Source organism: Amblyraja radiata, chromosome 28, assembly GCF_010909765.2.
Source record: "Amblyraja radiata isolate CabotCenter1 chromosome 28, sAmbRad1.1.pri, whole genome shotgun sequence".
In the NCBI taxonomy this organism is placed as follows: Eukaryota; Metazoa; Chordata; class Chondrichthyes; order Rajiformes; family Rajidae; genus Amblyraja; species Amblyraja radiata.
In genome coordinates, this window is record NC_045983.1 from 22,978,469 (window position 1) to 23,006,059 (window position 27,591).

General features: G+C 42.6%; 1 protein-coding gene across 1 annotated transcript in view; it reads right to left on the reverse strand.

The window, feature by feature from the left end:
* The window catches only part of vps37d (VPS37D subunit of ESCRT-I), a 40,257-nt gene extending 13,133 nt beyond the window's left edge, over positions 1 to 27,124 (reverse strand). The window contains exons 1-3 of the mRNA XM_033046063.1: positions 26,896 to 27,124; positions 18,178 to 18,349; positions 5,290 to 5,372 (exon numbers count right to left, since the gene is read on the reverse strand). Coding sequence (XP_032901954.1) covers positions 5,290 to 5,372; positions 18,178 to 18,349; positions 26,896 to 26,994 — 354 coding nt within the window. The 5' untranslated portion in view covers positions 26,995 to 27,124. The remainder of the gene's footprint in view (positions 1 to 5,289; positions 5,373 to 18,177; positions 18,350 to 26,895) is intronic.
* Positions 27,125 to 27,591: the final 467 nt, after the last annotated feature.

Genomic DNA, 27,591 nt, shown 5'->3' on the forward strand with positions numbered 1-27,591 from the left:
AAACCTGGAAATTAAAGTTGAATGTGGGGAAATACGAGGTCATGCTCTTTGGTAGGAGGAATCTAAAGGCAAGCTGTTACCTTAACAAAGAGTTAGTGGAATACAGAGACCTGGGCATTCTAGACAGTTGCAGTAAAAAGTTGGCAAAATACCTATTTTTGCACGATGGTTGGAATTAAGAAATAGGAAAGTGGGTCTGAGGAAGGGTCCCAGCCCAAAACATTGTCTATCTATGTTCTCCAGAGATGCTGCCTGGGTTATTCAGCACTTTGTGTCTTTTTAAAATCCAGCATCTGCAGTTCCTTGTGTCAAAGTATTTTTTTTAATGTACATGATGTTGTGAGGCCAAAATTGGAGTAGCTGCTCACGTTTTTGTCTTTTTAAAGTGACCAATTAACTTATTGCCCACATGTCTTTGGGATGTGAAAGGAAACTAAAATTCCTGGAGAAAACCCATGCAGAATGTGCAGACTTCACACACACACGGCACCAGGAGCCAGGATCAAACCTGGGCCACTGGAGCTGTGAGGCAGCAGCTGTGTTGCCACCATGGAATAGATCTGTCTCTGAACCAAGTAGTTAGTTTCATTCACTTGACTAGTGGATGGGATGCTCCGTTATTGTCTTTTAAACTTATGCCCTACCCTATACTAGCCAGCTCCTCTAATAGATACCAGTATATTTGGTATCCATGGTGGAAAATAATGTACAGAACTCCCTCCACATCATATGGAAGTACCCAGCCTAGCTAATATATGTCCAGGTCAGCACTTACAGCCTTCCTACTTAGCAGCAAAAATAGTCAGGTTCAGAAATAGTGTATTACTTAAAATTAAGCAGCTGCTGGAGATTCCAAAGCACAGTCTGAAGGGGATTTGCCCCCAAGTACCAGACAATATCTCTACCTCAACCAACACCAATAAAACAAAACTAACCAACTGTTTTATGGACTATTTGTTTGTGAAAACAGCTCCTGCATTCGCATATATCGGGGTAACATAAATGGATGACCATGCTATAACAAGCTGCTCCGCCTTGCAAATTCAGCCCAGTTAAGCTTCGGTTTATGCCCTTGTCAGTTGAGTGAAGCAGAAGCAGTTGTTGTTGGTCCTGCCTCTTCAGCCACAGCCTCATGCTCTCCAATATCCTTTCAACTCATTAAATTATTTTCTGGTGGATTTAGATGTCATTCCCTTTGTACCACTTTGTACATAAATATTCAGTATGCTCTCTCACCCAGAGCAGGTGAGAATTCTGACAAGCACACATACCAGCTGTTCTGAACCCCCTCCTGGGATTCTGAGATAACCTCTCCCTGGTTTTGATATTCCGTTTGGGCAGATTGCCTGTATTTTAAATTTTAATGCACTCAGAAGAAGGAATGTTCGGTTTTCCAGATTGCTGATCTCTTTTTGATAAGGTTTTCTCCCCCAGCTGTGTTGTGAATAATTGACAACAAGACCAGCCTTATAATCTCGTGGGAAATCCTGCACCGTGTATCTTACACAAGTTGTTGTATAACATGGCTCCAAATGGAAGTTTACAATTACCAGCGGCCAATGAAGAAATAGCCCTGCCACACGGTGCAAGTTCATTCCAAGAGCTCTCCCGAGTTTAAAAAAAATCAAACTCGTGGTAAGCACGGAGAATGAACGTAGCGGGTACGTCGGAGCTCGGGGACGTCTCTTAGCGCTAACGGCAGGTACTCGGGAAGACTCGCTAAAGGCAGGTAAGCACGGGAAGACTCATGAAGATTTTTCAACATGATGAAAAATGTCCACGAGAGCCCCGAGTACCGACGAGTGGCCATTACCGTAAATCTCCGAGTTCGAATCAGGACAAACTTGGGAGAGCTCTTGGAATGAACTCGTACCGTGGGACAGGGGTTTAAGCTGCGAGTGAAACTTTTGAAGTTGTGCTACTAACTCTGCTGTTTACTGTCAGAGGGGTATAAAACGTGACACCCAATCTAGAGTTCTGGCATAGATATAAATGCACAGAACTTTTATTCAACTCTTTATACTCTCAGAGATAGGAGGTGACCATTGCTGGTCGGGTTAACATGGAAACATCATGCATTCAAATCTTTATAAAAAGAATCCAAACTGGGCAGGTACGATCCATCAATAAATAAAGAAACAAATGATCCAGCAAAAAATAAATAAAATAATGATCCATTATAATCTGACGATCAAGGGATGTATTAAAATATAAAGGGGTGAAATTTAATTGCCTATAAAAACATGCTCAAAAACGCACTGTGTGTGTTTATGTGCTGCTAGCTGGTGCCATTAGTGCAAGCATTTGTGCTTTTAAGAGGTACAAATCATGATTAGTTTCCCAATACCACATATTAACAGCAAGTATTCTCCAGAGTCTTATTCACCAGGACATTAATTCACATCCTGCCTACTTACAGTAAGAAAGGAGAGAGAGGTAAAGGACAGTTTGCTGAACATCTGTCAATGGGAAAGTGTTGGAAGCTAGTATTAAATGTATTATATCAATCCGAGGTAATTAAGCAAAGCCAGGAAAGCCAGGAGGAAATTCTGTTTGACCAGTTTATTGATGCTCTGAAGAAGCAACTTCTGCCATGAAAAAAAAAGGGAACCTAGTAGAATTTTTAGATTCAAATTTCCAGAGGGCATTTGATAACGTGTCACATCAAAGATTATTGTGCAAAATAAAAGCTCCTGGTGCTGGAGGTAACGTATTATCATGGATGGAGTGTTGCTGGCTAACAGAAAACAGACAGCAGGCATCAATCATTATTGATGGAAGATGTAATGAGTGGTGTGCCACAGAGATCAGTGCTGGGGTCTCAACACTGTACAATTTATATAAAAAGCCAAAGATTTGGTTGCTAAATTCACGGATGACACAAGGATAGATGGGAAAGTAAGATGTGAGGACAACATAACGAAGCAGTAAAGGGACATAAATAGATCTGGTAAATGGAGTATTATGTGCAAAAAAAATTAAATTATCCAGTCTAGGGAGAAATTTGAAAAAGGAATCTTATCAAAATGATGAACGATAGCAGAGGTTTGAGAAGCAGTCGGATCTCAAAAGGTCAGCATGCAGGTGCGGCGAGTACTAGAAAAACGAATGAAGCATTGGGATATTTGAATACAAAAAGCAGGGAGATTAAGGTTTAGTTATATAGAGCATTGGTGAGACCACATTTAGAGTAACGTGTACAGTATTGGTTGTATTTAAGGAAGGATGTGAAAATAGTAGAAGTGGTTTAGTTTAGAGATATAGCACGGAAACAGGCTCTTCGGCCCACCATGTCCGACCGACCAGCGATTCATGCACAAAAAACACAATCCTACGTATACTAGGGACAATTTACAATTACACCAAGCCAATTAGCCTACAAACCTGTACGTCTTTGGAGTGTGGGAGGAAACCAGAGCTCCCGGAGCAAACCCAAGCAGGTCACGGGGTGAACAAAGGCCGCACAGACATGCAACACGTAGTCGGGATCAAACCCGAGTTTCTGGCGCTAAAAGGCAGCAACTCTACTGCTGCGCCACCGTGCCACCATAGTGGTTGAGAGAAGGTTGACTGGACAATGAGGAAAGGTCAGACTATGAAGGCTTCAATCCAGCAGAGTTAAAACAGCCAGGGCTGACACGATTGAAACATACAAGAGAGTTCGGGGTTTTGACAGGGAGAACATACAGAAAATACGTCCTCACGAGAGTAACTAGAACTGAAAATCACTGTCACAAAATAAGGGGTCACCCATTTAAGATGAGGTAGATTTTTATTTCTTCTGGAGAATCATGAGTTATAAGTCACTTCAACTGAACAGGCAGGTTCTTGAAAAACAAGGAGGTGAAAAGTTATACAGGTAGAAGGGAATATGTTTATTATTACAAAGAGATCACCTGTGACCTTATCGAATGGTAGAGGAGAGTCCCTTGTGACCCTTAAGGCACCAAAGAGGGCGATTAAATTCAGAAATTATTAAATGTATTGAAGTTTAGAGAAATGGAGATTCATTGCAATCGCCAAAGTCACTACAGCCGTGGCCTGATAATCCTCCTGCTTTCTACTGCTCGTGAATGAACATCAAAGCACAAGGACAATAACAGCTTTGAAATACAGTCCCTTATGTCACAGGGGTAAAAGCAGCATTTCTCTGATGAGAACAAGATAGGTCACTAGTTATTGATCTGAAGTGGCCAGGATACCAGAAAATAATCCTGCTGTGAATGACCATAAAACTGGTTAATGTATAAATGAAAAGGCAGCTGGGCCTCAGTTTAAAACCTTATCCAGCTTGGCAGACTGAAGTAGCAGCACAGATTGTGTGCTCAGATCCGAGGTGGAACTTGAACTCACAACCTTTTGTCTCAGTAAGTATCAGAAAAATCAAAATGACTCAAAAATGCTAATCCATTTGGTTGAGCAATATGAAAATAAATTAAAAACATTCCCAGGCTAAGGACTTTCATCTCCGATGTGTTTGATTTGCTCTCTTTACAGCTCACACTCAGTTGGCCTGATATAATACGGTGAGCCGGGGCTGTATTCCAACCACAGGCCTGGCTCGCCCGGAGAGGAGGACGGAGGGAGACGCCCGTGAACGCTGGATAAAGAGCTCTGCGGGAAGTATGGGTTGGGGGGTCTTCTTCAGGTCGGCTGCAGGAGGTGCCCCCCTGGGCAACAAGGGCTGAAGAGGGCCGTGCAAGGAGAGGGGCGAGGGTTTGCGGGGGCGACTGGAATGGAGGCGACGGCTGCAACGGGCCTTCGTGGCCAGCGGCTGCTGGGACTGTAAAATGGCGCCAAAATTGTGCCACTTTCATTTAGACAGTGGGCTGCCCTGTACATTCTGTACTGACCGGGGGATTATGCCTATGTATGATGATAGTCTTTCTGAGCTGAATGTCAACAAAAGTATTTCACTGTACCTTGGTACACATGATAATACAGAAACCATTGAACCATGAACAGAATGTAATTTAAACCAGCAATTATCTGAGGGGGTCTGTTTACATAGTAATAACCTACATAATAACCTTGGTTCCCTCTCTTTCAACATCTTTCTAACATTATGGTTGGGTCAGATTTGAGATTTTCTGCACATACTTGGGTGTAAAAAATTTTAGGCATCATTATAATTAAAATGACAAAGCATAGACAAAGATGTTTGTTTGAATATTTATGATACGATACTGCAAAAAAAAAACTCTGATTTTTATGGTTGCAGGTTGTGTTATAGGGGCCAAGTCTATCAGAAAAGGGGTCGTGAGGGCTTTAGTTTTGTTAAGAGCTCACCTCAGATTCCTCTTCGTTTTTGACCATGTCTCTCTCTAGGAGCTTGAGTGCAGACTTAGGGCTGTGTCTCTCCAGGTAAGCAGCTGTGGAGACAGAAACCAGGTGGGTCAGTGGACCACAGCTGGGGATTACAGTCCTCATGTAAAGAAGCATCACTTACTCACCCCCTGGCATTATCCTCCAGACCACCATTGTCTTACTGAATTGGGAACAATATTACATTTTAACATGTAGACACATGGAACTGCGGGTGCTTGTTTAGAAAAAAAGGCACAAAGTGCTGGAGTAACTCAGCGGGTCAGGCAGAATCTCTGGAGAACATGGATAGGTGATGTTTTGGATATTTTGTTCTCCAGAGATGCTGCCTGATCCACTGCGTTACTCCAGCACTTTGTGCCTTTTTCTATTACAGTTTAACACAGTGGGATTTATTCCACTTTGAAGGCCCAAGAGTCATCACATGTGAAAAATGACAAAGATAATTTTTCATTTGAAAATCCCCAAACTGAGTAATTAATCATTAGACAATCGTTGGGAAAAACCGAGGATGGTGAGATTCAGCAAAGGGATCTCGAGTGGAGATAGGCAACAATCCACAACAGAGCAGGAGGCTTCAGACAGAGAGGTCAGAGTGGAGGCAGGATGGTGAATGAGAGTGGCGGCTGAACGCAGGTGATCCACAAAATGATCCCTCAATCTGCATTTGATTTCTCTATGGTAGAGACACCACATTGTGAACATCATATGCCATAAACTACATTGGAAGAAGTGCAAGTGAATTACTGCCTTACCTACTTAGTCTCTGGGTCGGGAAGAGGTGAAAGACTCAGCAGGTCATGCAGCACCTCTGGAGAACATGGATATGTGGCGCTTTGGGTCAGGATCCTTCTTCAGATGCGAAAGGGCAGTTTTTGAGCTTCTAGTTGCTTGCCACTTTAATGTACCACCTTACTCTCACTCTGACATATCTATCTCTGAACTTTGGCACTGTTATAAAGAGGCCCAACACAAGCTTGAGGAACGGTGGTGCAGCGGTAAAGTTGCTGCCTTACGGCTCCTGAGACCCGGGTTCGTATCCTGATTACGGGTGCTGGTCTGTACAGAGCTGTACGTTCTCCACATGCCCTGCGTGGGTTTTCTCTGGGTTTTTCTCTGCTTTCCTCCCACACTTCAAAGGTGTACAGGTTTGTAGGCTAATTGGCTTGGTATAATTGTAAATTGTCCCTAGTGTGTGTGTAGGATAGTGCAAATGTGTAGAGATCGCTGGTCTGCACGGACGTGATGGGCCGAAGGGCCTGTTTCCACGCTGTATCTCTAAGCTAAACTAAAAATTAAAGTCTTCATATTTTGCCTGGGCAACTTGCAGCCTGTAATATTCAATGTTAAATTCTCTAACTTTAGAAAACTCCCTCTTTCTGACTGTATCAGGACTGGCCATTTTATCATGTCATCTAGTTTCCATTCTCTTTCATTTCTAGCCGGCAACATTACACAGACCGTCTCAGTTGAGCAACACATCACACAAGGGAGTAAACTACCCTTTGATGACTACTAGTTCACCTTTTCAGAGCAATCCCCTTTTTTTCCACCCATTGCCTTCCCCCACTTTCTCTGCTAACTCAACTGACTTGTTTCTCTCCTTGTAGAAAAAAGGAATTGCAGATGCTGGTTTACACAAAAGGACACAGTGCTGGAGTAACTCGGCAAATCAGGCAGCATCTCCGGAAAACAGTCTGAAGAAAGGTCCCGACCCGAAACGTTACCTATGCATGCTCTCCATAGATGCTGGATATTTTTAAGGCAGAGATAGGTAGATTCTTGATTAGTACAGGTGTCAGAGGTTATGGGGAGAAGGCAGGAGAATGGGGTTGGGAGGGAGAGATAGATCAGCCATGATTGAATGGTGGAGTAGACGATGGGCCGAATGGCCTAATTCTACTCCTATCACTTATGACCTTATGCTGTCTGACCCACTGAGTTACTCCAGCATTTTGTGTTGTTTTTCTCTTTCTCAGTCTGATGAGGGGGTCATGGCTTAAAATACTGTTTCTCCACAAATGTTGACTGGCCTGAGGAGCTTTTCCGTAATTTTCTGTTTTTATTTTAGATTTCCAGTGTGTGCAGTTTTTTTTAGATTTCCAAACAAGTAAATGGCTGTGAATCGGCAGCTCTTAAGCACTTGAATCTTTTCACAATGTGTATGTTTGAATAAACTGACAAGTCCGATGTGCTATAGCATTTTAGTGCCAGCTTTTGTGTGTAAATGAACTGTTAAACCATCCGGTCATCACGAAGGTCTGAGCAGTGAACCCAGTTAGAGACAATAAACCGCCCGTCATTCATTCATCCTGTCCTCATCTCCATGATGGTGCAGATTAACAAGGTAACAATTGAAGCAGGCAATTGTTTGACAACACCGAGGAAGAGATCAGAACAATCAAAGAGCATTGAAAATGATTTAACTAATAAAACTGATAACTATTGAAAAACAGATACCAACCAAACTGCACTTTGTCACACCCGGCAATGTACCAGAAGGCCACAAAATCATTGAATTGTTGGGCACTTCTGCTATTACATATGCAAAGTTTAGTCAAAGGATAAACAAATTCCCACGTATTCATTATTATACAAATTCTATAGTAGCAGGTTACATTAAGGGGAATGGAGGGTAGGTCTGTAGAGGCTTGTTGGGGGCGGCACGGTGGCGCAGCCATAGAGTTGCTGCCTGAGCGAGACCTGGGATCGATCCTGACAACGGGTGCTCTCTGTACAAAGTTTATACATTCTCCCTGTGACTGTGTCGGCCTTCTCTAGATGTTCCAGTTTCATTGAGTCAGAGTCATACAGCGTGGAAACAGGCCCTCCCACACCCCAAAGACATAGAGGTTTGCAGGTTAATTGCCATCTGTAAATTGTAAATTATCCCTAGTTTGTAGGTGCTAGTGAATGGGGTGATCTCTGGTCAGGGTGTACTCAGTGGGCCGAAAGGCCTGTTTCCACAATGTATTTCTAAAGTCTAAAGACAGTGGTTCAAACCTATTTGCAGGAGTGTACAATCTGGGTGCCCAATCCTAGGAAGGTCATTGTTATTTGACAAGGATTATAATGATCTCAGAAAGTACAAATAAACTCCAAGGGAATTAAGGAAACAGAGTTTGCTTTCTTCAGAAAAGAAGACCTCAATATGAAACAGATTATTTAAGATTTTTAAAACCTGATCTATGCAAATTATTCATAATGACAAATGGCCAGATCCCAACAGACAGGCTCACACAAAGGAAATCTGAGGCAGAGGACAGGAACACATTCACCCAAAGGTTTAACAGGTAATAGAATTAACATGGCTGCTGCGCCATTCAATCGTCTGATATTAAATATTCTTCACCTATTCCATCCACATTTACACTGTCTGCTCCTTTCACTCCTCTGGTCGGATAACTGCTCGTGACGTGTCCTTGAAACGTGATTATTATGTTATTCTTGTTCTCCATTCCCTGCGGTCCACAATAAGCAGACATAACTTTTTAGTCACTACACGTCATCACAGAGCAACCAGCAAAGATTGTAATTTAATTTCAAGAAATGTTTAAACCCATCAGAAGTACAGCCTTTCCAAAACGGAGGAAAGAAATTGCAGAATAATATGTTAGTTTATCTTCAGACTGCAGTGTGTGTGTGTACACAGCCTGTGAGCCTGATGCACTGTATTTGGACGTGCCGCATGACTGCAGCTGGGAGCAGAACAGATGGGAGGAACGATAGAGCAGGAGTCAGTAATAGGGAGATAATGAGGATGTGCTTGTGCACTTGGTCCGCAATGCACAGGGGAAATCCCACCAAGTGGCCGCGAAATGAGCTCCACCACGATTGCCGTCTGCTTCTTCGACCTCACCCGTCTGCTGCACAGCACCCCCTGTAAACGTCACGTAACCTCTTCCATCGCCAACAAGCTTGCATCGTCTCTGCACGCCAAACAATCAAATCAGCATGGGCTTGGTGCCAGCACAGTGCCAGCATTTCCCCCTTGACTCCAGCGTAACCATATGGAGTTAGCCAGTCCTTGGCCTTGTTCAGAATGTGGCTCTTGATTTCAGGCCGGCACATTTAATTGATTGCTGGATGGTCAATGGCTTCACTTGCACAGAACACAAAAGAGGATCCAAAAAGATATAATATTAACACCCATTGGAAGTTATAATGGCATAGATAGTAGAGTCACTGCCTCACTGTTCCCATAAACGAAGTTCAGTCCTAACCTCCAATGCTGTCTGTGTGGAGTTTGCAGTCTGAGTGGAATGTGTTTGCAGGGAGGGAAAGAGGGAGGGAGAGAGGGAGAAAGGGACAGAGGGGGGGAGGGAGGGAGGGAGGGAGAGAGGGAGGGAGGGAGGGAGAGGGGGGTGGAGAGGGGAGGGGTGGGGGAGAGTGGGGGGAAGAGGAAGGAAGGAAGGAAAGGAGGAAGAGAGGAAGGGAGAAAGGGAGGAAGAGGAAGGGAGGAAGGGAGAAATAGGAAGGGAAAAAGAGAGGAAGGGAGAAAGAGGGAGAAAGAGAGAGAAAGAGAGCGAGAGAGAAAGAGAGTGAGAGAGAAAGAGAGGAAGAAAAAGAGAGAAAGTCATACAATATGGAAACAGGCCCCTTTGGCCTAACTGTCCTAGGGTGACCATTAAGCCCCATCTACACTAGTCCTACCTGCCGACGTTTGTCATGTTTCCCTTTAATTTTTTCCTTTCCATGTACCTGTCCAATGTCTTTTAAATGTTGTTATAGTGCCTGCCTCACCTCCCCCCTCTAACACCTCATTCCATATACCCACCACACTCGGCGTGAAGAAGTTACCCCTCACGTTCCTATTAAATATTTCCCCTCTCATCTTAAACCTAAACTTTGTTTCTTGACTCCCCTTAACTAGGTAAATGTTCTCCCTGTGACTCATGGTCTTCCTCCGAGTACTCAGGCTTCCTCTCACATCCCAAACACATTAACGCTGGAAGGTTAATTGGCTGCTGTAAATTCCCCAGGTATGATGGTGAATGGTAGAATCTTTTTCTTTGGGGGGGGGGAGGGGTAGTTGATAGAAAGATGGGATTGATGTAAGGTTAGTGAAAATAAATGTTTGATGATCGGGATGGCCTGGTTGGTCTGAAAAGCCTGTTTCTGTGCTATTTGGTCCTGTGCACAGTGGAAATATAGTGTTCATGCAGGGCAAGACCGCATTTAGAATATTGTGGGCACCATGTTATGGGAAAGATATTGTCAAGCTTGAAAGGGTTCAGAGAAGATTTACGAGGATGTTACCAGGACTAGAGGGTGTGAGCTATAGGGAAAGGTTAAGTAAATTGGGTCTCTATTCCATGGAGCGCAGGAGGATGAGGAGTGATCTTATAGAGGTGTACAAAATCATGAGAGGAATAGATCGGGTAGATGCACAGAGTAGGGGAATCGAGGACCAAAGGACATAGGTTCAAGGTGAAGGGGAAAAGATTTTTTAGGAATCCGAGGGGTAACTATTTCACACAGTGGGTGTATGGAACAAGCTGCAGAGGAGGTAGTTGAGGCTGGGACTATCCCATTGTTTAAGAAACAGTTAGATAGGACAGGTTTGGAAGGATATGGACCAAGTGCAGGCAGGTGGGACTAGTGTAGCTGGGACATTGTGGGCAAGTTGGGCCGAAGGGCCTGTTTCCACACTGTATCACGCTATGACCTGAACTAATAGAATAGAGGCTGTATTATTGGATTGGTGGAAAGCAGTATTGTGCTTAGTCTATTTAGCAGTGACTGAATAACTAACATAATGGAAGAATAATCACAATATCTGGACCCGTAATCCAGGAATGGCAATCTAAAGCTTAGCCGTTGTATTTTGAGCATTTGAATTCAATTAAAAAATATGAGAAATAAAGAGTTATGATCAGCAAAGTCACCATGAAATTATAGAATCGCTGTTGTGTCCATTAGAAGAGAAACCTGTTCTCCTTGCTTAGAACGAGTTTTAAATGACTCCAGACTGACATGATTGCCATTTAATAATAATGACAAGCCATTGCAATTATATCAAAGGTATTATTGAGTAGTTCAAGAACGGATTTATTCCCACCACTTGCAGAGCAACCAGTGGAGGGTAATTAAGGTAAACCTTGCTTTTGGAGAATTTGGAAAATGGACAAGGCAGTCCAAGCACAATTCATATTCATGCCAATTCTTCATTATATTTTGTGCTACAAAATATTATTTTATTTCCTCAACATTAGAAACTGGATCAACAAGCCTGGCTTTACAACCTTGGTTATTACTTATTAGCATGGATTTCCACACAATGGTAAACTAGGTTATTTCAAGGGACCTCAAGGTCATCACAGTTTCAATTGAGTTTTATTGAATACAAATTACATGTGCCGATGAAAGATCAGTGACCCATAATATTATGCATATTCCTCTCCCCACAGAAGCTGCTTGACGTGTGTACCCTCCAGAGTTTATGTTCCATTTCAGATCTGCAGCGATAATATGGAGGACAAGTAGGCAGAATACTTCAGTAAGTTTTTTTTCTCAAGTATGTGGAGAATGAGCAAAAGATCAGGCTCATTTATATCTCGTATGGAACAATGAAATCTGATTAATTGATAATAGTGGTGGAAGGACCTCTGGGGAAATGCAAATGAAAATATGACAACATGTTATATTGATCTTGGGAATAATCTGAAAATGGACTTAACAAAGTAAATTAAGTAGATATATTGAGTAAGTTGGCAAATGCAGGTTGGCAAATCACATTAGAAGATTTGACAAAGAGAAGAAATTATAAACATTTAAATAAACAATTTGTAACCTGGCACAAATATTCAATACCATAAAGGATTAAAAAAAACATGAGTAAAACAGTTTGACTAAAGTTATATGAAGTTACAGATAGAATTAAATTAAAGGTAAAGGCTTATAATGGAATATTAATGATGTCTAAGCTTTGGGAGTATTTTAAAATTCAGCAAAGGATGTTGATAAGATCATTGCAAATAGAAGTAGAGTAAAAGTTTATTTGTGTAGACATGTCAAAAGGAAGAGATAAGTAAATATGGGTCCTTTACAAACAGAAAGAGGATAACTATTACTAAGATTATTGAACCGTCAGAGATATTAAGTACATTTTATGTCTTCTGAATTAAAATAATTAAAGAATTGGGAATGCAACTCACAAAGACACTACAGATTTCTTGACCCAAGAGAGAGATGACAGAGTCTTGAAAGATTTGGCTCACAGATAGTGCATCATAAGTTTTAGTTTATCAAGATACAATGTGGAAACAGGCCGTTCGGCCCACCGAGCCCGCGCCGACCAGTGATCCCTGCGCATTAACACTATCCTACACACACTAGGGACAATTTTACGCATACACCAAACCAATTAACCTACATACCTGTACATCTTTGGAGTGTGGGAGGAAACCGAAGATCTTGGAGAAAAAACACGGGGAGAACGTACAAACTCCGTAAAGACAGCACCCATTGTCGGGATCAAACCCACGTCTCCGGTGCTGCATAAGTTTTGCTCTTCAACAAATCCCCAGATTTTAGAATAATGGTCATAGATTTTAAGGTAGCAAATGGAACACTGTTGTTCCAGAAAGAATGGAGGGAGAAAACAGGGTTCTGACATGGGAAAATGTCCCAACCAGAAACATTGTCTATCCATTCCCTCTCCTGATACTTCCTCACCTGCTGAGATAGTCCTGCACAATGTGTTTGGTTGGAATCCAACGCTAGGAACATTGTACTAAAGCATCTGAGAGAAATTATTATGATTAAGCAGAGTCAACAAGGACTTATAAATGGAGAAATCTTGTTTATAAAGTCTGTTCCCAGTTCTGAAGAAAAGTCTCTAAACGTTAACTCTCTTCATAGATGCTGCCTAACCTGCTGAGTATTTCCAAAATGTTCAATTTTCATTTCAGATTTCCAACACCTGCAAATTTTGCTTTCAGTTGTCATAAGTGTATGGGCACGAACATAGCAGGTGGAATATATTGTGGAGAAATAAGAAGTTATCAATATGGGTTCATTTTTTTTTATTACTGAAGGAGAACGACAAGAGAACATTGTAGTTCAGAGTGATCTGAGCAAATACAGAAAGCTAACATCTATGTTCAGTCGACAGCTGGCAAAGAAAATAAAATGATGCTTTAGTGAAAATGAATTGGAATGTAGGAGGCCTTAGTGAGATCATACATAAAGCAAGACATCTCATTTTGGTCACATTATCTATGGAAGGGGACATTTGCCTCAGTGGTAATTTAATCAAAGTTCATGAGACTGATTTTCTAGAGGATGAGTCAAAGTATCTGGAGAACTGGCAGGAAAGTAGGGCAGAAGCCAAAATCAGATTTTTAACTATCTTTTTGACCAGTGGAGCCAGATCCAGGGGGATTAGATAGTGACCTGGCGAGACCATGCCTGGAATAAAAAGTACAGATCTGCTCTCTCTATCAAAGAATGACTAATGATAGGGGATTGCAATGAAGGTTCTCAGTTTGATATTTGGTACTGACGATGGTCCTACGAGGAGATACCAGGCAGAAAGCACCTACGTCTTTCAGGTATGGGAACTTATTAAACTTATTAAAACAATAAATTATTAGAGGGCTTGACAGAATAGATATAGGGGTGATGTTTCTCCAGAATCAGAGGTCACTGGCTCAAAATATAGGGCATCCATTCAGGACTGAAATGAGAAGAAATTTCTTCACTTAGAGGCATTAATGTGTAATATTTTCTACCAAAGGTAGCTGTTGGAACAAGTAAGAGGAGGGTAAGATTTTGGATATTAAGGGCATCTAGGGATATGGAATTAGTGCTGGAAAATGACACTGAGGTAATAGATTAACCTTGATCTTGTAGAATAGCAGGGCAGACATGGGCAGCTAATGTTCCTGTAGGGTTACCACTTGTAACAAAATGATCCTGTTCAGGTGAGAATGAACATCATGGACTACAATTCTGTAACTGCCCATCCTCCCTAAACCTATTTCCTTCTTTGAGACACAGTTGGAAACGTGCCAAGACATTCATGTGTCGTAGTGTGACATTTTGTTTCAAAATTCTCTGATGATGTACAATATGATGTTTTAGCACCATAAAGGTGCTAAATAACTGCATCTTACTAATGAATCACTTCAAGCAAGAATGGTGCTACTGCATAACTCTACCAGTACAGCTATTACCTCTGTCCCACAGGAGACTCTGCTGGTGGTAAGTGTCTGACCTTCACTAGGTCTTGTTATGATGCATGGTTGTGATTTTGATCAACCTCCCACATAGCAGCCCAAGGCAGAGCGAGGCTGAGGCCGATGTGGCTGTGTGTGTATGGTTTAAATATTCATGTCTGCAATGGTGTTTATGCAGTTTCCAACAGTTACTTTAATTATTAGCAACTACTTTAACAGTCTCCTCAAAGGAAGGAATTACCCTCGGGCAAAGCCATGGGTCCCGATGGTGTCAACCCTAGCATACTCGAGGCCTGTGCCAGCCAGTTGTGCGGAGTACTCCAGCATATCTTCAGCCTGAGCCTGAGCCTGGAGAGGGTTCCTGTGATGTGGAAGACATCCTGCCTGGCTCCTGAACCAAAGAGGACGTGCCCCAGCTCCTCCAATGACTACAGACCGGTGGCGCTGACTTCACACATCATGAAGTTCCTGGAGAGGCTGGTGCTCACTCACCTGCGACCCCTGGTTAAACCCTACCTGGACCCCCTGCAGTTCGCTTACCAAAGAAAGATGGGGGTTGAGAACACCATCATCCACCTGCTCCATCGTTCCTATGCTCACCCGGATAAGCCGGGTAGCCCTGTGAGAATCCTGTTTTTTTACTTCTCCAGTGCTTTTAACACCATCCCGCCTGCACTTCTAGGGAGCAAACTGACGAAGATGCAGGTGGATGCCCCATTGGTCTCCTCCATTGGTGTCCTGGAGTACCTTCAGCAACAGACTGGTTCCACTAAGATGCAGTACAGAAAGCCATCGGAGATCCTTTTTCCCTGTGGCTATCAAATTGTACAACTCCTCCCACTTCTGCCATGGAATAGACTGACTCCCCTTCCTCCTCAATCCTTTCCACTCGTCACTTTAATTTCACGAATCTTGTGTTTTATGACTGTTGGCAGATTCATTTCCCTCCCGGGATAAATAAAATTCTATCATATCGCGTCGGATCGTATTTCCCATACCAGGAGGTGCTACTCAGGATACTCAGGTGCTACTCATAGATAGATTACTGCATGGAGGCCCATTTGGCCATTGTCGGTGCTGACTCTATACGAGAGCAATCTGTCTAGATGGTCTCTTGTCCTCTCTCTGTGGAGCTGCCATTTTGTTTTCCTTACAACCATGTATCCAGCTGACATATGATTCAACCTGCCTCCACAATATACCATGACAATGCGGTCCAGATCCCAATCACTCATAATGTCAAACACATCACATCACAGCTGCTTCAATTTCTATCTACTCTGATCAGAACTATCATAATTTTAAATTCTTCTATCAAATCCCCTCTCAATCTCTTCTATTCTAACTCCAGCTTCTCCAGTCTATCCACGTAACTAAGGTATTCAATTCTAGAATCATTCCAGTCCATCTCTTCTGCAGCTACCTTAAGCCTTCATATTTTCTTCCTCAAGTATGGTGTTCAGAACTGGACAAAATACTCCACCTTTGTGCAAAACAATATTTGATCAAATTTGGTCATGACTTTGTGCTCTTGTACTCTTTACCTCTCTTTAGAATGCCCAGAAGCAAATCTGTGTTTTTCAATATATAAAGATGTTTTCTCACGCCCTCTCCCTTTCCATCCCGTTGCTATCAATATTTCACACACATAGCCCAGATCTCTCCTTTTCTGTATGGTTTAGGAATAGTGCCCTTGTGTTTATATTGCCTTTCCTTGTTCTTCCGATTGAAAAATAGTTTTGCATTTATCTTCATCTCTCCTGCCACCCATTCCATGATCCTATCTATATCGATCTACTGTAATCCCTCTCACAATTCACTGCTCCAAATCTTGCTCATTTGCAGATTTGGAAAAATGTCTATGCATCCAAGCTAATATTGCTAATATTTATTAAGAAAAGCAGTGGCCCTAGTGGTGATAGTTGGGGAACATCAATGCACACTTCCATCCAATCTCCAGTCCCTTGGTTATCCTGGCTCCTATCTATTTCTATATCCATACTGCTATTGCACTTTCATTCCATGGCGTTCAATCAACAGAAAACCTAAAACTCAGCACATTATTAAATGTTTTATGGTAATACACATATGTATACCACATCCACATACCACACCACAGCATTTCCCTCATTAATCCTGTCCATCACCTCACGAAAACCTCTATCAAACGACCTTTAATAAACCCATGGCGACTTCCTCTAATCAATTCACACTTGCGTGTGTGAATTCTAATACAGTTCTTGATTATTATTAACCTTGGTTTGCTGTGACATTTAACAGCCAACTATATTGGTTGAGTCTGAAATCACCCACAGACTAGACAGGCAAGGGTGCTGGTTTCCTCCCTCAAAGTACATGAGTGAATAATAATCTGACAGTCTTTGCAGTAATCATTACTGGGGTTAGTTGTTAAGATTGATTGCAGCCTTCAGGAGTTAATATTAAACACACTAACTTTTGGTAATTCACTCTTTCTTTCTGTCTGAATCAAAACTGGCCATTTCTGCTTATCATTGTTTTGTCTGGGTTTTTCTTTGCCCACTGGGCATAACTCACAGATTTACCATTGACATCACATGACACGGACAAATAAACTTAATCTGATTGAACTGTTCCTTAGCTGCCACTTTTAGTCATCTCATCAGAAATATTCCCTTTGTTCTACGAGTCCCTCCCACCATTTTCCCTACGACTGAAACCTAACTTGTTTTTGCTCCTTCCCAATTCTGACGAAGGACCTTTGAGCTGAAACATTTATTCTTCTTCTGTCTCCACAGATGCTGGATCACCTGCTGAGTGTTTCAAGCTTGTTCTGTTTCTGTTTCAGATGTTCAGAATTTGAACTTTTTTGAACAAGCTTGTCATTGTTTCAGGATTATTGATTTAACTTCCAAAGGTGCATGGTGGGTTTTGAATTTAGGCTTCTGGATTACTGGTCTGATAATTTTACTGTTGCACTACTACCGTACCTAACTCTTGAAACTATGGTCTCAACATCTCACTTGGCTACTCACATTGTAAAATGGCCAGCATCAGCAAAAAGGTTTACGGAGATACCAACATGTAGACTGGGGTACAAATCAACTTATCTGAACTTTTAATTCTTCACCAGATATTGTTATAGGCCCTTCAGCCCATTGAGTCAGCGCCAACCAGCGGTCCCCGCACACTTAAACCCCTGTCCCACTTAGGAAACCTGAACGGAAACCTCTGGAGACTTTGCGCCCACCCAATGTTTCCGTGCGGTTCCCGGAGGTTTTTGTCAGTCTCCCTACCTGCTTCCACTACCTGCAACCTCCGGCAACCACCTGCAACCTCCGGGAACCGCACGGAAACCTTGGGTGGGGCGCAAAGTCTCCAGAGGTTTCCATTCAGGTTTCCTAAGTGGGACAGGGGCATTATGCTATCCTACACACAGTAGGGACAATTCACAATTATTCCAAGCCAATTAACCTACAAACCTATACGTCTTTGGAGTGTGGGAGGAAACCGGAGATCCCAGAGAAAACCCACACAGGTCATGGGGAGAACGTACAAACTCTTTTCAGAAAAGCACCCGTAGTCAGGATCGAACATGGGTCTCCGGCGCTGTAAGGCAGCAACTCTACCGCTGTGCCACTGTGCAGCTCAAATGATTGTGCCTAGATATTACGGAAGGAGAGTTGCTTACCCACTTTCTTCTGCTTCTCCCTATAAACTGCTGCCATCTCTTGCAACTCTTGGTATTTGTCAGCTAAGTGCATCTTGTTGTTGTCCAGCCAGGGCTGCATGCTGAGATTAGCATCTGCCATCCTCCGGTTATTGCCCAGGATTATTTCCCGCTCCTTCTGAAGCGCCTGTAACTGAATAAGAAACGCACTCATTAGCCCAGGAGATACACTAACAGGTCATTCAGAGAACGTAGTTCCCCAGCGGTAGTTTTTCTGTGCCATTTGACACTATGTGTTATCTATAGTGTTGATGTTTTGGGTGACACACTTGGATACTTCTTGGATTTAAAAATGTCATTCTTTTCATTCAAAGGTCATTGCTTTATTCATCACTATTGCATCATTGTATTAGCTATGAGTTTTGACTTTGAGTTTAGTTTATTGTCACGTGTACCGAGGTACAGTGAAAAGCTTTTGTTGCGTGCTAACCAGTCAGCGTAAAAAGAGCAATAATGCTATTAACCATCCACTTCCATTGACTGTATTTTTCCCGGTTCATTGGTTCTTGAGTGTTTTTACTGAATGCAAAGCCCTATTAACAATAACTTCACTGGTCTCCAAGAAAGAAAGTGGCCAAAAGAAAAAGCTAAGCATGAGGAATCACTAAAGCAAAATTAACACTGAAGTTTCTGTGAATCTCCGAGATTCTCACAGCTTAAGAATTCCACAGAAAGACCTTTGGTACATTGTTCAAATACCAATCTCTGCTGCTGAACTAAAGCAATGGGAACTGTAAGTGTGGACAGGGCAAGGAGGCGCTCAGGGTAGATGATCAAACACCAACACGCAGGAGGATAGATCAGCGTGTACAAAAAAAGTTAATGACAGTTTGTGGCTATTGGTTGGTATACAAAAATGCTGGAGAAACTCAGCGGGTGCAGCAGCATCTATGGAGCGAAGGAAATAGGCTTTGCTCCATAGATGCTGCTGCACCCGCTGAGTTTCTCCAGCATTTTTGTGTACCTTCGATTTTCCAGCATCTGCAGTTCCTTCTTAAACACTGTGACTATTGGTTGTTGTTAAAGGGTTCAAATGGTTAATGTCAACAGTTGAGGTTTTCGACAGTTATTTCATGATACAACTAACGACAAGTCAGTGATCACCTGATTCAAACATATTCAAATAAAACTGAAAGCGCTTCAAAAACATTCAGAGATGAATGAGGACAAAGCGGAGAGGAGGACACATACAGAGACAAAATGGAAAGCAAAGATGGCTCTTTCCAATATTTGCTGCTGATTTATTGCATTCTGTACTCCACAATATTTTGAATTTTTCTGCCCTTTCGTTGAGACGTGGACTGAACGCAAATACTTTTCTCACCCAGTTTTTGAACAAGTACACATTTCAAATGTGACCGACTTCCTGCTCTTTCTACAATTTCCTGTACTCTCAGGTGAAATAGAAATATTCCTTGTGTGACCTATCAGAACACAAGTGATAATCTTTCAAACTTAGAAGCGGCATTCAAGGAAAAACATTTGTGCAGGAAGGAACTGCAGATGCTGGTTTAAACCAAAGATAGACACAAAAAGCTGGAGTAACTCAATGGGACAGGCAGCATCTCTGGGGAGAAGGAATGGGTGACGTTTCGGGTCGAGACTCTTCTTCGGACTGGAAGAAGGGTCTCGAAGCGACGAGATGCTGCCTGTCCCGCTGAGTTACTCCAGCTTTTTGCGTCTATCTAAGTAACATTTATTTTCTGCCAAGAATTATTTTGGATTGGACTTTGCTGCCTGTATTTATGGCTTTCAACAGTGAATTGGACAGGCATGTGGAAAAATACATGGAGAAAGAGCAGAAAAATGGGACTTAAGGAATTGGGCTACATGGAGCTTGCATGAAATCAATGGGCAATGTGGTTTGTGGTCTAATATTGTACATACAATAATTTAATATATGTAGCAGAATCCTATTTGCCTACCCCCTGCTAATGTATCAACCGGATCATGACCAAGAACACCATGGGCTTCTGGTTGCCTGCCCTGAACAGTTTGAACATCAGTTATGGCAACCATATTTGTCATGAACATTTTTAATAACCAGGAAGGAAAATGGCAAGACATACCTTGCCGAAGAAACTTTCTGAAGATGAGAAGTGCCTCTACTCTATGCTATTCATTGCAGCTCAATAGAAGCTTACACCATAGCACCTCATTGACCGGACTCATCAGAGCCTTCCAAAGCCAACACTGAATTCAACAAATAACCATCTTTACAACCACATCTGCATTTAATTTGTTTCCTCTTGTGATGATATGAAATGTCATTTGACTCCTTCTACTTCCATCCACCACTTTTCTTACAACCTCACCAGCCTAGTCCTCCATTTCAGCGAACTTCACCTGCTGATCCATTCAATCCTCCGCACATCATCATAACGCAGACATTCACTTTTATCTTTCCAGTTTTCTCCTTTTTTTCTGCGGCCTAAAACTCGTCTTCCCTCTAACATTTCCCAGTTCTGCCGAAACACCAACACGGTTTCTCTCTCCATGGATACAGCCTGACCTGTGGAACATTTTCATCTTTATTTCAGATTTCCCCCAGTTGCTGGTTTTTTTTGCTCGGATTAACGGCTGATTAACCGTGCCAAGCTAGTTATGTTATCAGGAACGAGACTGATAAAACTGATATTAATACATTGTTGATTGCAGTGAAGGGGTTATATTCCAAGGAATATTCGCTAAAATCGGCTAAGTTAAAAATAAGGAAGGTCAGATGCAAAGGATTCCGTAAATACAAAGCAACTTAAACTGGATATGGATCGAGGCAGAGAGCTTAGTCAGAGTAAAGGCAGAGAGAAGTGTTTCTGCTAGAGATGGGATTGATGCTTTGGCCAGATGATAGATGAGTGTTACCGATCTTTTGAAGGGACGGGTTCACTTAGGTCACTGTCCTCTGCAGTTACTAAAATCATTTATAATATCGCCAGCTTCCTTTACCTTCTGCTACGAGTTAATTGCAATTAATTGTCTGGTTAATTATTTATGAAATTGTCAGCCAGAGCAAAAAAAAAATCAATCTCTTAATTGTCGATCTGCATGGATCATTTCTCACCGCAAACACAAACAGGCAGAGAGAGGAGGCTAACGTTGTATCACTGAAGCATGAACATCACGCGATGGCAAGCACGGAGGGAGGGAGGCCATTTTCTTTTGAGGGTGCAGGGTGGAATTTCCTTCTTCTGCTTCTCTTGTTTCTGTTTCGCATCTCTCCTCCCTTGAGAAGGGATCCTGCAGCTACCACTCACCCCATTAGACAAGGAGAAGGAAAATTCAGGTGAAGGCCTCAATGCAACAATTCCTGCCATTATCTAACCTGATTTTGAGCAGCAATATTTCATTTATTTTTTGTATACTTTGGGGATCTGGGAGCCCCAGGCAAAGCCTGAATTTAGCACCACCTACAATAGTCTAGAGATGGCTACCAACCTTCAGGTCAAGGGAATGCCTCAAATTTATGTGGAGAATTCTAGGATTCAGAATCAGCAATGGACATGGATTGCATTCTACTTCCCAACCAGGATAGTGTACAACTTGAAGGGGAACTTGCAGGTGGTGGTGTTCTCATGCACCTGTTGCCCCTGCTCTTGGTGGTAAAGGTCATGGGTTTGAGAGATAACACCAGTGTAGCCTGGGTGAGTAACTACAATGCATTTTGCAAATTGTGTGCACTGCAGCCACATTGTACTGGTGGTAGAGGGAATGAATGATTTGGGAGCCTGAAGTTTCACCAATCCAACAGGCTGCTGTGTCCTGAATGGTGTTGGGCTTCTAGAGAGTTGTTGGGGCTGCACTCAACAAGGCTAGTGGGGAGCATTCCATCGTGTTCTTGACTTGCTCCTTGTAGGCGGTGAAAAAGCTTTGAGTGTTGGAAGTAGCGCCTTTCATCACAGGACACCCAGCCTCTGACCTGCTCTTTTGAGCATAGTGTTTTTATGGCTGCTCCAGCTAAGCTTCAGTTGTGAAGAAGAATGCTGACCTTTGTTTGTCAATTTCAAACCAATTGATCGAAGATAGGGAGCATCAACAGTGCCATCACCATAAGTCCATCCTTCTCACTCAATAAAGAGAGAGCTCTCTGGCTGGCTAGGTTCACAAAACATATCGACATACCAAACTAGTTTAGGACATCAGCTACAACACACCTGTTTGGCATGGGGGTTATTAGTAAACAGGCAGAAAAATGTTAATGTAGATTAGATGAGAAAGAGAAAGCAGTCTTCGTAGAGTTTAAGTGTAAATTATCCAAAACCATTTTAGAGCATTTAGAATGAAATAGCTCATTGATTTTACTGACTGCAAGTTGACGGTCAGTATCAAACAGTATAATGCTCCTCGCAAACCATACTTTGAACATCGTGATCAGTTGTAGTCATCGATTCAGTATTCAGGCTACAGAGGCAGTGCAGAGAAATCTCCAGAGCTGGGATCTGAGTCATGAGATAAAATGGGGGAGGGGGCACGAGGACAGAATTTTACAGAGCAATAGAAGATATTAAAAGAATGGCACGGGGAGCAGATTCAAATGTGGAAATAGACAAATGGTTTGAGTAAAAACAATTAAGGGCAGAAATTTGGTGTTCCTTTTAGGTTCTAGAGGTGATTAAAGTAACTGTCTAATATAGGTTATGGGTAAAACATAGTTGTTGGCACAAAGATTCTTTGAGCAGCCAGACAGGCAAAGTGCAATTTTCAGTCGGAAAGGACATCAGGACAGAGCAAGATAAGAACATGACGGATGAAAAACAGGAGATGCTGGATATCTGAAATAGGAGATGCCGCAAATTCTCAACGTCAGGTGGCATCGTGCGCTCCCCTATCCTCACTCAGCGTTGTCTATCTACATCTCCTCCTGACTGATCAAATGCCATCAGCCAGTCTTCAGCGCTTTCATTTGCATCATTCAGTCTCTTCTGGTCTCTCCCTATCACGGAGATTCTATTTACACTCTCCCACCTCTCCCCCTTCTCTGCAACTTAAAACAGGCTAAGTCTTCTCACTTTTCTTTGTTCCAATGAAAGATTATTGACATGTTTCGCTCTCCACATTAAACCTTCTATTACAGACACACCTTGGAGGTGTAAACGGTATGACCATTTAACGAGCAAGAAGATGCAGTAATGCAAGAGGAAGTACAATTGTTAAGAGTGGATGAATTATGTAATGAGCAGAATGGTCTTCCTCATCCATTGCAATCCTGAGAGATTTACTTAAATGTGTTTTTTATGAGCAAATCAGATCAAAGTAGGCAGCATAATTGAATCAAAACTAACAGGCCACAGATGCACAGCATGAAATTAAATGCAAAGCTCGTACAGGAATTACATTTAAGCAGAATTTCATCACTCTTCATAATAGGGGTTTAGCTCAGCATGGCCCTCCAAACCCACACACACCCAGCAGCCCCTATCCACACCGCCTCCAACTTTGTGTCTATATGGTGAATCTATTCAGATCCATTGGTCTTAAGCACTTCAACCCATCAACCAAATCTGCTGCAGTGCCTGAATAATTCTTGGATACAGATACACAACTGAAATTGGATAACAAATTAGCACTAGCTGTGATGAAGGCTGCTGGAAAATATTTACATCATAATTTAAACTTTTTTATTTCTTGCAGTTTTAGAGTTGTTACATCCTCTCTCCACGCTGCTCCCTATCATCGGGCTCAGTTGCTTGTTTCTTGTCTCAGGCTATACTGGAAGGTATACTGGCCTTTAAATTGAGGTGTCAAGCTGCATGTCTCGGTCTGTTTGATTAGACGTTGAGGAGCAGGATGGTATCTTTGGGCCTTTGTGCTATATTCTTCCATCAAAAGGCAACAAAACACAGGCCATTAAATAGTATATTCCAACCAATAAGAATGACTGCTGCATCATCTCGACTTCCAATAAGTATGAAGTATTGTATTAAGATTTTGTGAAGGTGCTACATCAATGAAAGTCTGCAGGAGGGTCCCAACCTGAAACGTCACTTGTACATTCCCACCCCCAGATGCTGCCTGACCCGCTGTGTTCCTCCAACACTTTATGTTTTGCTCAAGATTCGAGAATCTGCAGTTTCTTGCATCAACATAAATGAAATGGTTTAGTGTTGCATATTCTATACTCTTTTCTCAAGTCCTTTTTGATATTTATTGAGATATGTATTTTAGTTAATATTTACACTCCCCCATTGTTTCTCTTTATCCAGTTGCTTAGTTTAGTCTACTTACGGTCCGTAATTATTCTAATAGTACATCTCCCTATCTGACAATATGGAAATTATGTTTTGCTTACATTTATAGGTATCAGGCATTTAATTTTCCTGCAGTCTCAATAGGATTCGCACATTTTTCTCCCTTCCTCAGCTGAACAATCTTTTAATGATATTTCCTGTTGCAGGGGCCAAATGACTGTATATTCTGACTCAGTGATTGTTTCCACTCTAGCACCACATAGGCAGCGTGATGTTTCTCTTCACTTCTCTTGGCCCCAAACCTAAAATTTCTCCTCAACCTTTTGTGTTCCACCCAACCTGCCCAGCACTGCTTGACATTAAATTACTTATCTCCACTGGGGAACTTTCACAGACACAGGTTCTGTCCTTTTTTTGAAAAAAAAAAGATAAATTATCCCACTCACATTTATAATTCTTTTCATTGATGAGACGGCAGTGAAGTGAATCTACAACTACAATTTCCCGGGCATACACAACTCTGATAATCTGTCCTGAGCCCAGCACATTGATGCAACAACAGAGAAAGCACATTGACGCCTCGACTTTTAGTTTAGTTTGGAGATACAGGCCATTCGGCCCACCGAGTCCATGCCGACCAGTGATCCCCATACACTAGCACTATCTCACACACTTGGGACAATTTACAATTTTACCAAAGCCAATTAATCTACAAACCTGAACATCTTTGGAGCGTGGCGCATGTGATGATAAATGTAAACTTGAAACTTTACAGCTGGAGAAACTCCACGTGGTGATGGGGAGAATGTGCAAACTCTGTACAGACAGCTCCCGTAGTCAGGATCGAACCCAGCTGTGTGCCGCTGTGAGGCACCAACTGTATCACCGCACACCACTACTTTTTCAGAAGTTTGTGGTGCTTCAGCATGTCGCTGAGTACTCTATCAAACTTCTACAAGTGCATGGCCGGTTTAGAATTTCAAGAATGAAGGAGACTGCAGAAAGTGGTGAATATTTCCCAATCCATCATAAGTGTTGACCTCCTCACCAATGATGACATCTACAGGAAGTGCTGTCCCAAGAAGGCAGCTGATATATCAAAAACCCAACCACCGGCTATGCTTCCTTCCACGGTAATCATTGGGAAGTGGATAGGGGACCCTTAGAACCATTATCTCCAGATTCAAGAACAGCTTCATCCCATCAACCATCAGATACTTGAAGCACCCTGAACAACCCTAACCACAACCTTACCTCAGCACCGAACCATGACAGACATTGCACTACTATATGTAGTTGCTCTATGTAGTTTGGTGTTTGCACTATCATGGTCTAGTTTACTTTAAATAACTGATAGTGTAATATATAATGCAGTTTTTGTTGTGGTGCCTAATATTGCTGCAGCTAGTAAGAATTTCATTGTGCTGGTTCATATATGACAAATGAACAATTTTGACTCTGATTAGGAAAGATCAAGGTTAACTTGTCATGCATTGGGCACCTTTTTCCAAAACATTTCAGCCAAGGGGAGTGTACAATGAGGCATCGCCAGTTTATAGAGGCAGCCTCCATTCTAAAAACAAGCTGGGAATTTATAATAGAAAGTTGACAAAAAGATTTTGAATGCTGTTTTATGGATCGCTGTTGTTGGTTGTACAAGAAATGGTTCTGGACTTCAGCAGAATAAAGGGGTATGAGAATAAGGCATGGACATTGTGTTGCGGTGGAATAACTGCCATGATCGTATTGAAACGTGAAGCAGGCTGACTTCTATATAATCAGCTTGTAGTCAGCAACAACCTGTTCATTTAACATCTACTCAAATAAGGAAATCTGTTGGAGACGCAAGGAACTGCAGATGCTGGTTTATAAAACAAAATGACACAACGCGCTGGAGTAGCTCGGCGGGTCAATTGGCATCTCTGGAGACCATGGATAGGGGGAATAGCTCAAATCTGGCTCCCGTAACAATCTTCCGGAGGCCGTTCTTATTGGGGAACCTATGTACAATAGTGCTTGTTAGCAGAGGTCCACGGAGCCAAAAGGGTCCCCTATCAGTACACACGGGGCCCACCCCTTGTTTTCAGTAGGGTTTCTTTATCTTCATTGTTGAGTAACGCGAGCAACAGAGTAGATGTCACCAGACAGTGCAGTCATCTCCGCTCTTTGTTCCAAACTAAGACCAGAGTTCACAAGCTCTGATGCCCAGCCTCGCTGCATTGTTCTGACTACCACCCCCTTCTCCATTCGCATCCCAATACCATCCCTCTCTCTATCCCTATCTCTCTCTCTCTACATAATAGGTTTTCAAGCATCTCTTGAAGCTCGGTGCTTGATAATCCGTGGCTTTGATCTGTAAGTATCTGTTAAATACACATGGTCTCACACTGCCTGCCTTTGGCGAGAGTGCATCAAATTGAGGAGGATTCAAAGCCAGGGTCCGCGGTTCTCCGCTGCGATTTCTTACAAAGCGCCTGGTGTCTGAGTGCCCTACCTGCGGACTCAGCTGAACCATAGACGCCAGTTTCCCCTCGTCCTCCAACACATCCTTCAGATGCCGGGTGCTGAAGATGCCGAAGCGGTCCCGGGACATGCTGCAGCCGGTTTGCCACGGGAGAGGCGAGCGCCACGGAGTTAACAACGGAGCCGGACCATACCGAAGGCAGCATCCGATGCACAGGGCAGCGATGCGGGGCGGAGTGTGTGCGGCGGGGCGAGGCGAGGCGAGGCGGGGCTGCGAGCCGCCGGCAGGTGGGGCAGCGGAGGCGGCGGGCTGGAGGGAGGAGGACAGGCAGACACCAAGCAGTGCAACATGTTGCTCACTTACAAGTTGCATTCGCATTGCGCCTGCAACAGCTACTAAACCATCAAGCAGATGACCAGGCGGATATTATCTTATATCTATGTTATCTATATATTTATCTATAATTAAGATATCTGTTATCTTATATCTATATATTCTATATCTACTTATATCTAGGATCTCTGACCCTAGACACTCCCACTAGTGGAAACATCTCTCTTATAACTATTCACGCATAGGCCTAGTCGGCAACAACCAGAGATGCAACCACAGATGAAACTTTTCCCTCTCCAAGTAGGGCAAAGTTAAAGCCACGCCATCATCTCTGGCAGGTAAATAGATGGCATCTATTTACTTTTCGCGACTGGGCGTCACTTGGGGTGGAAG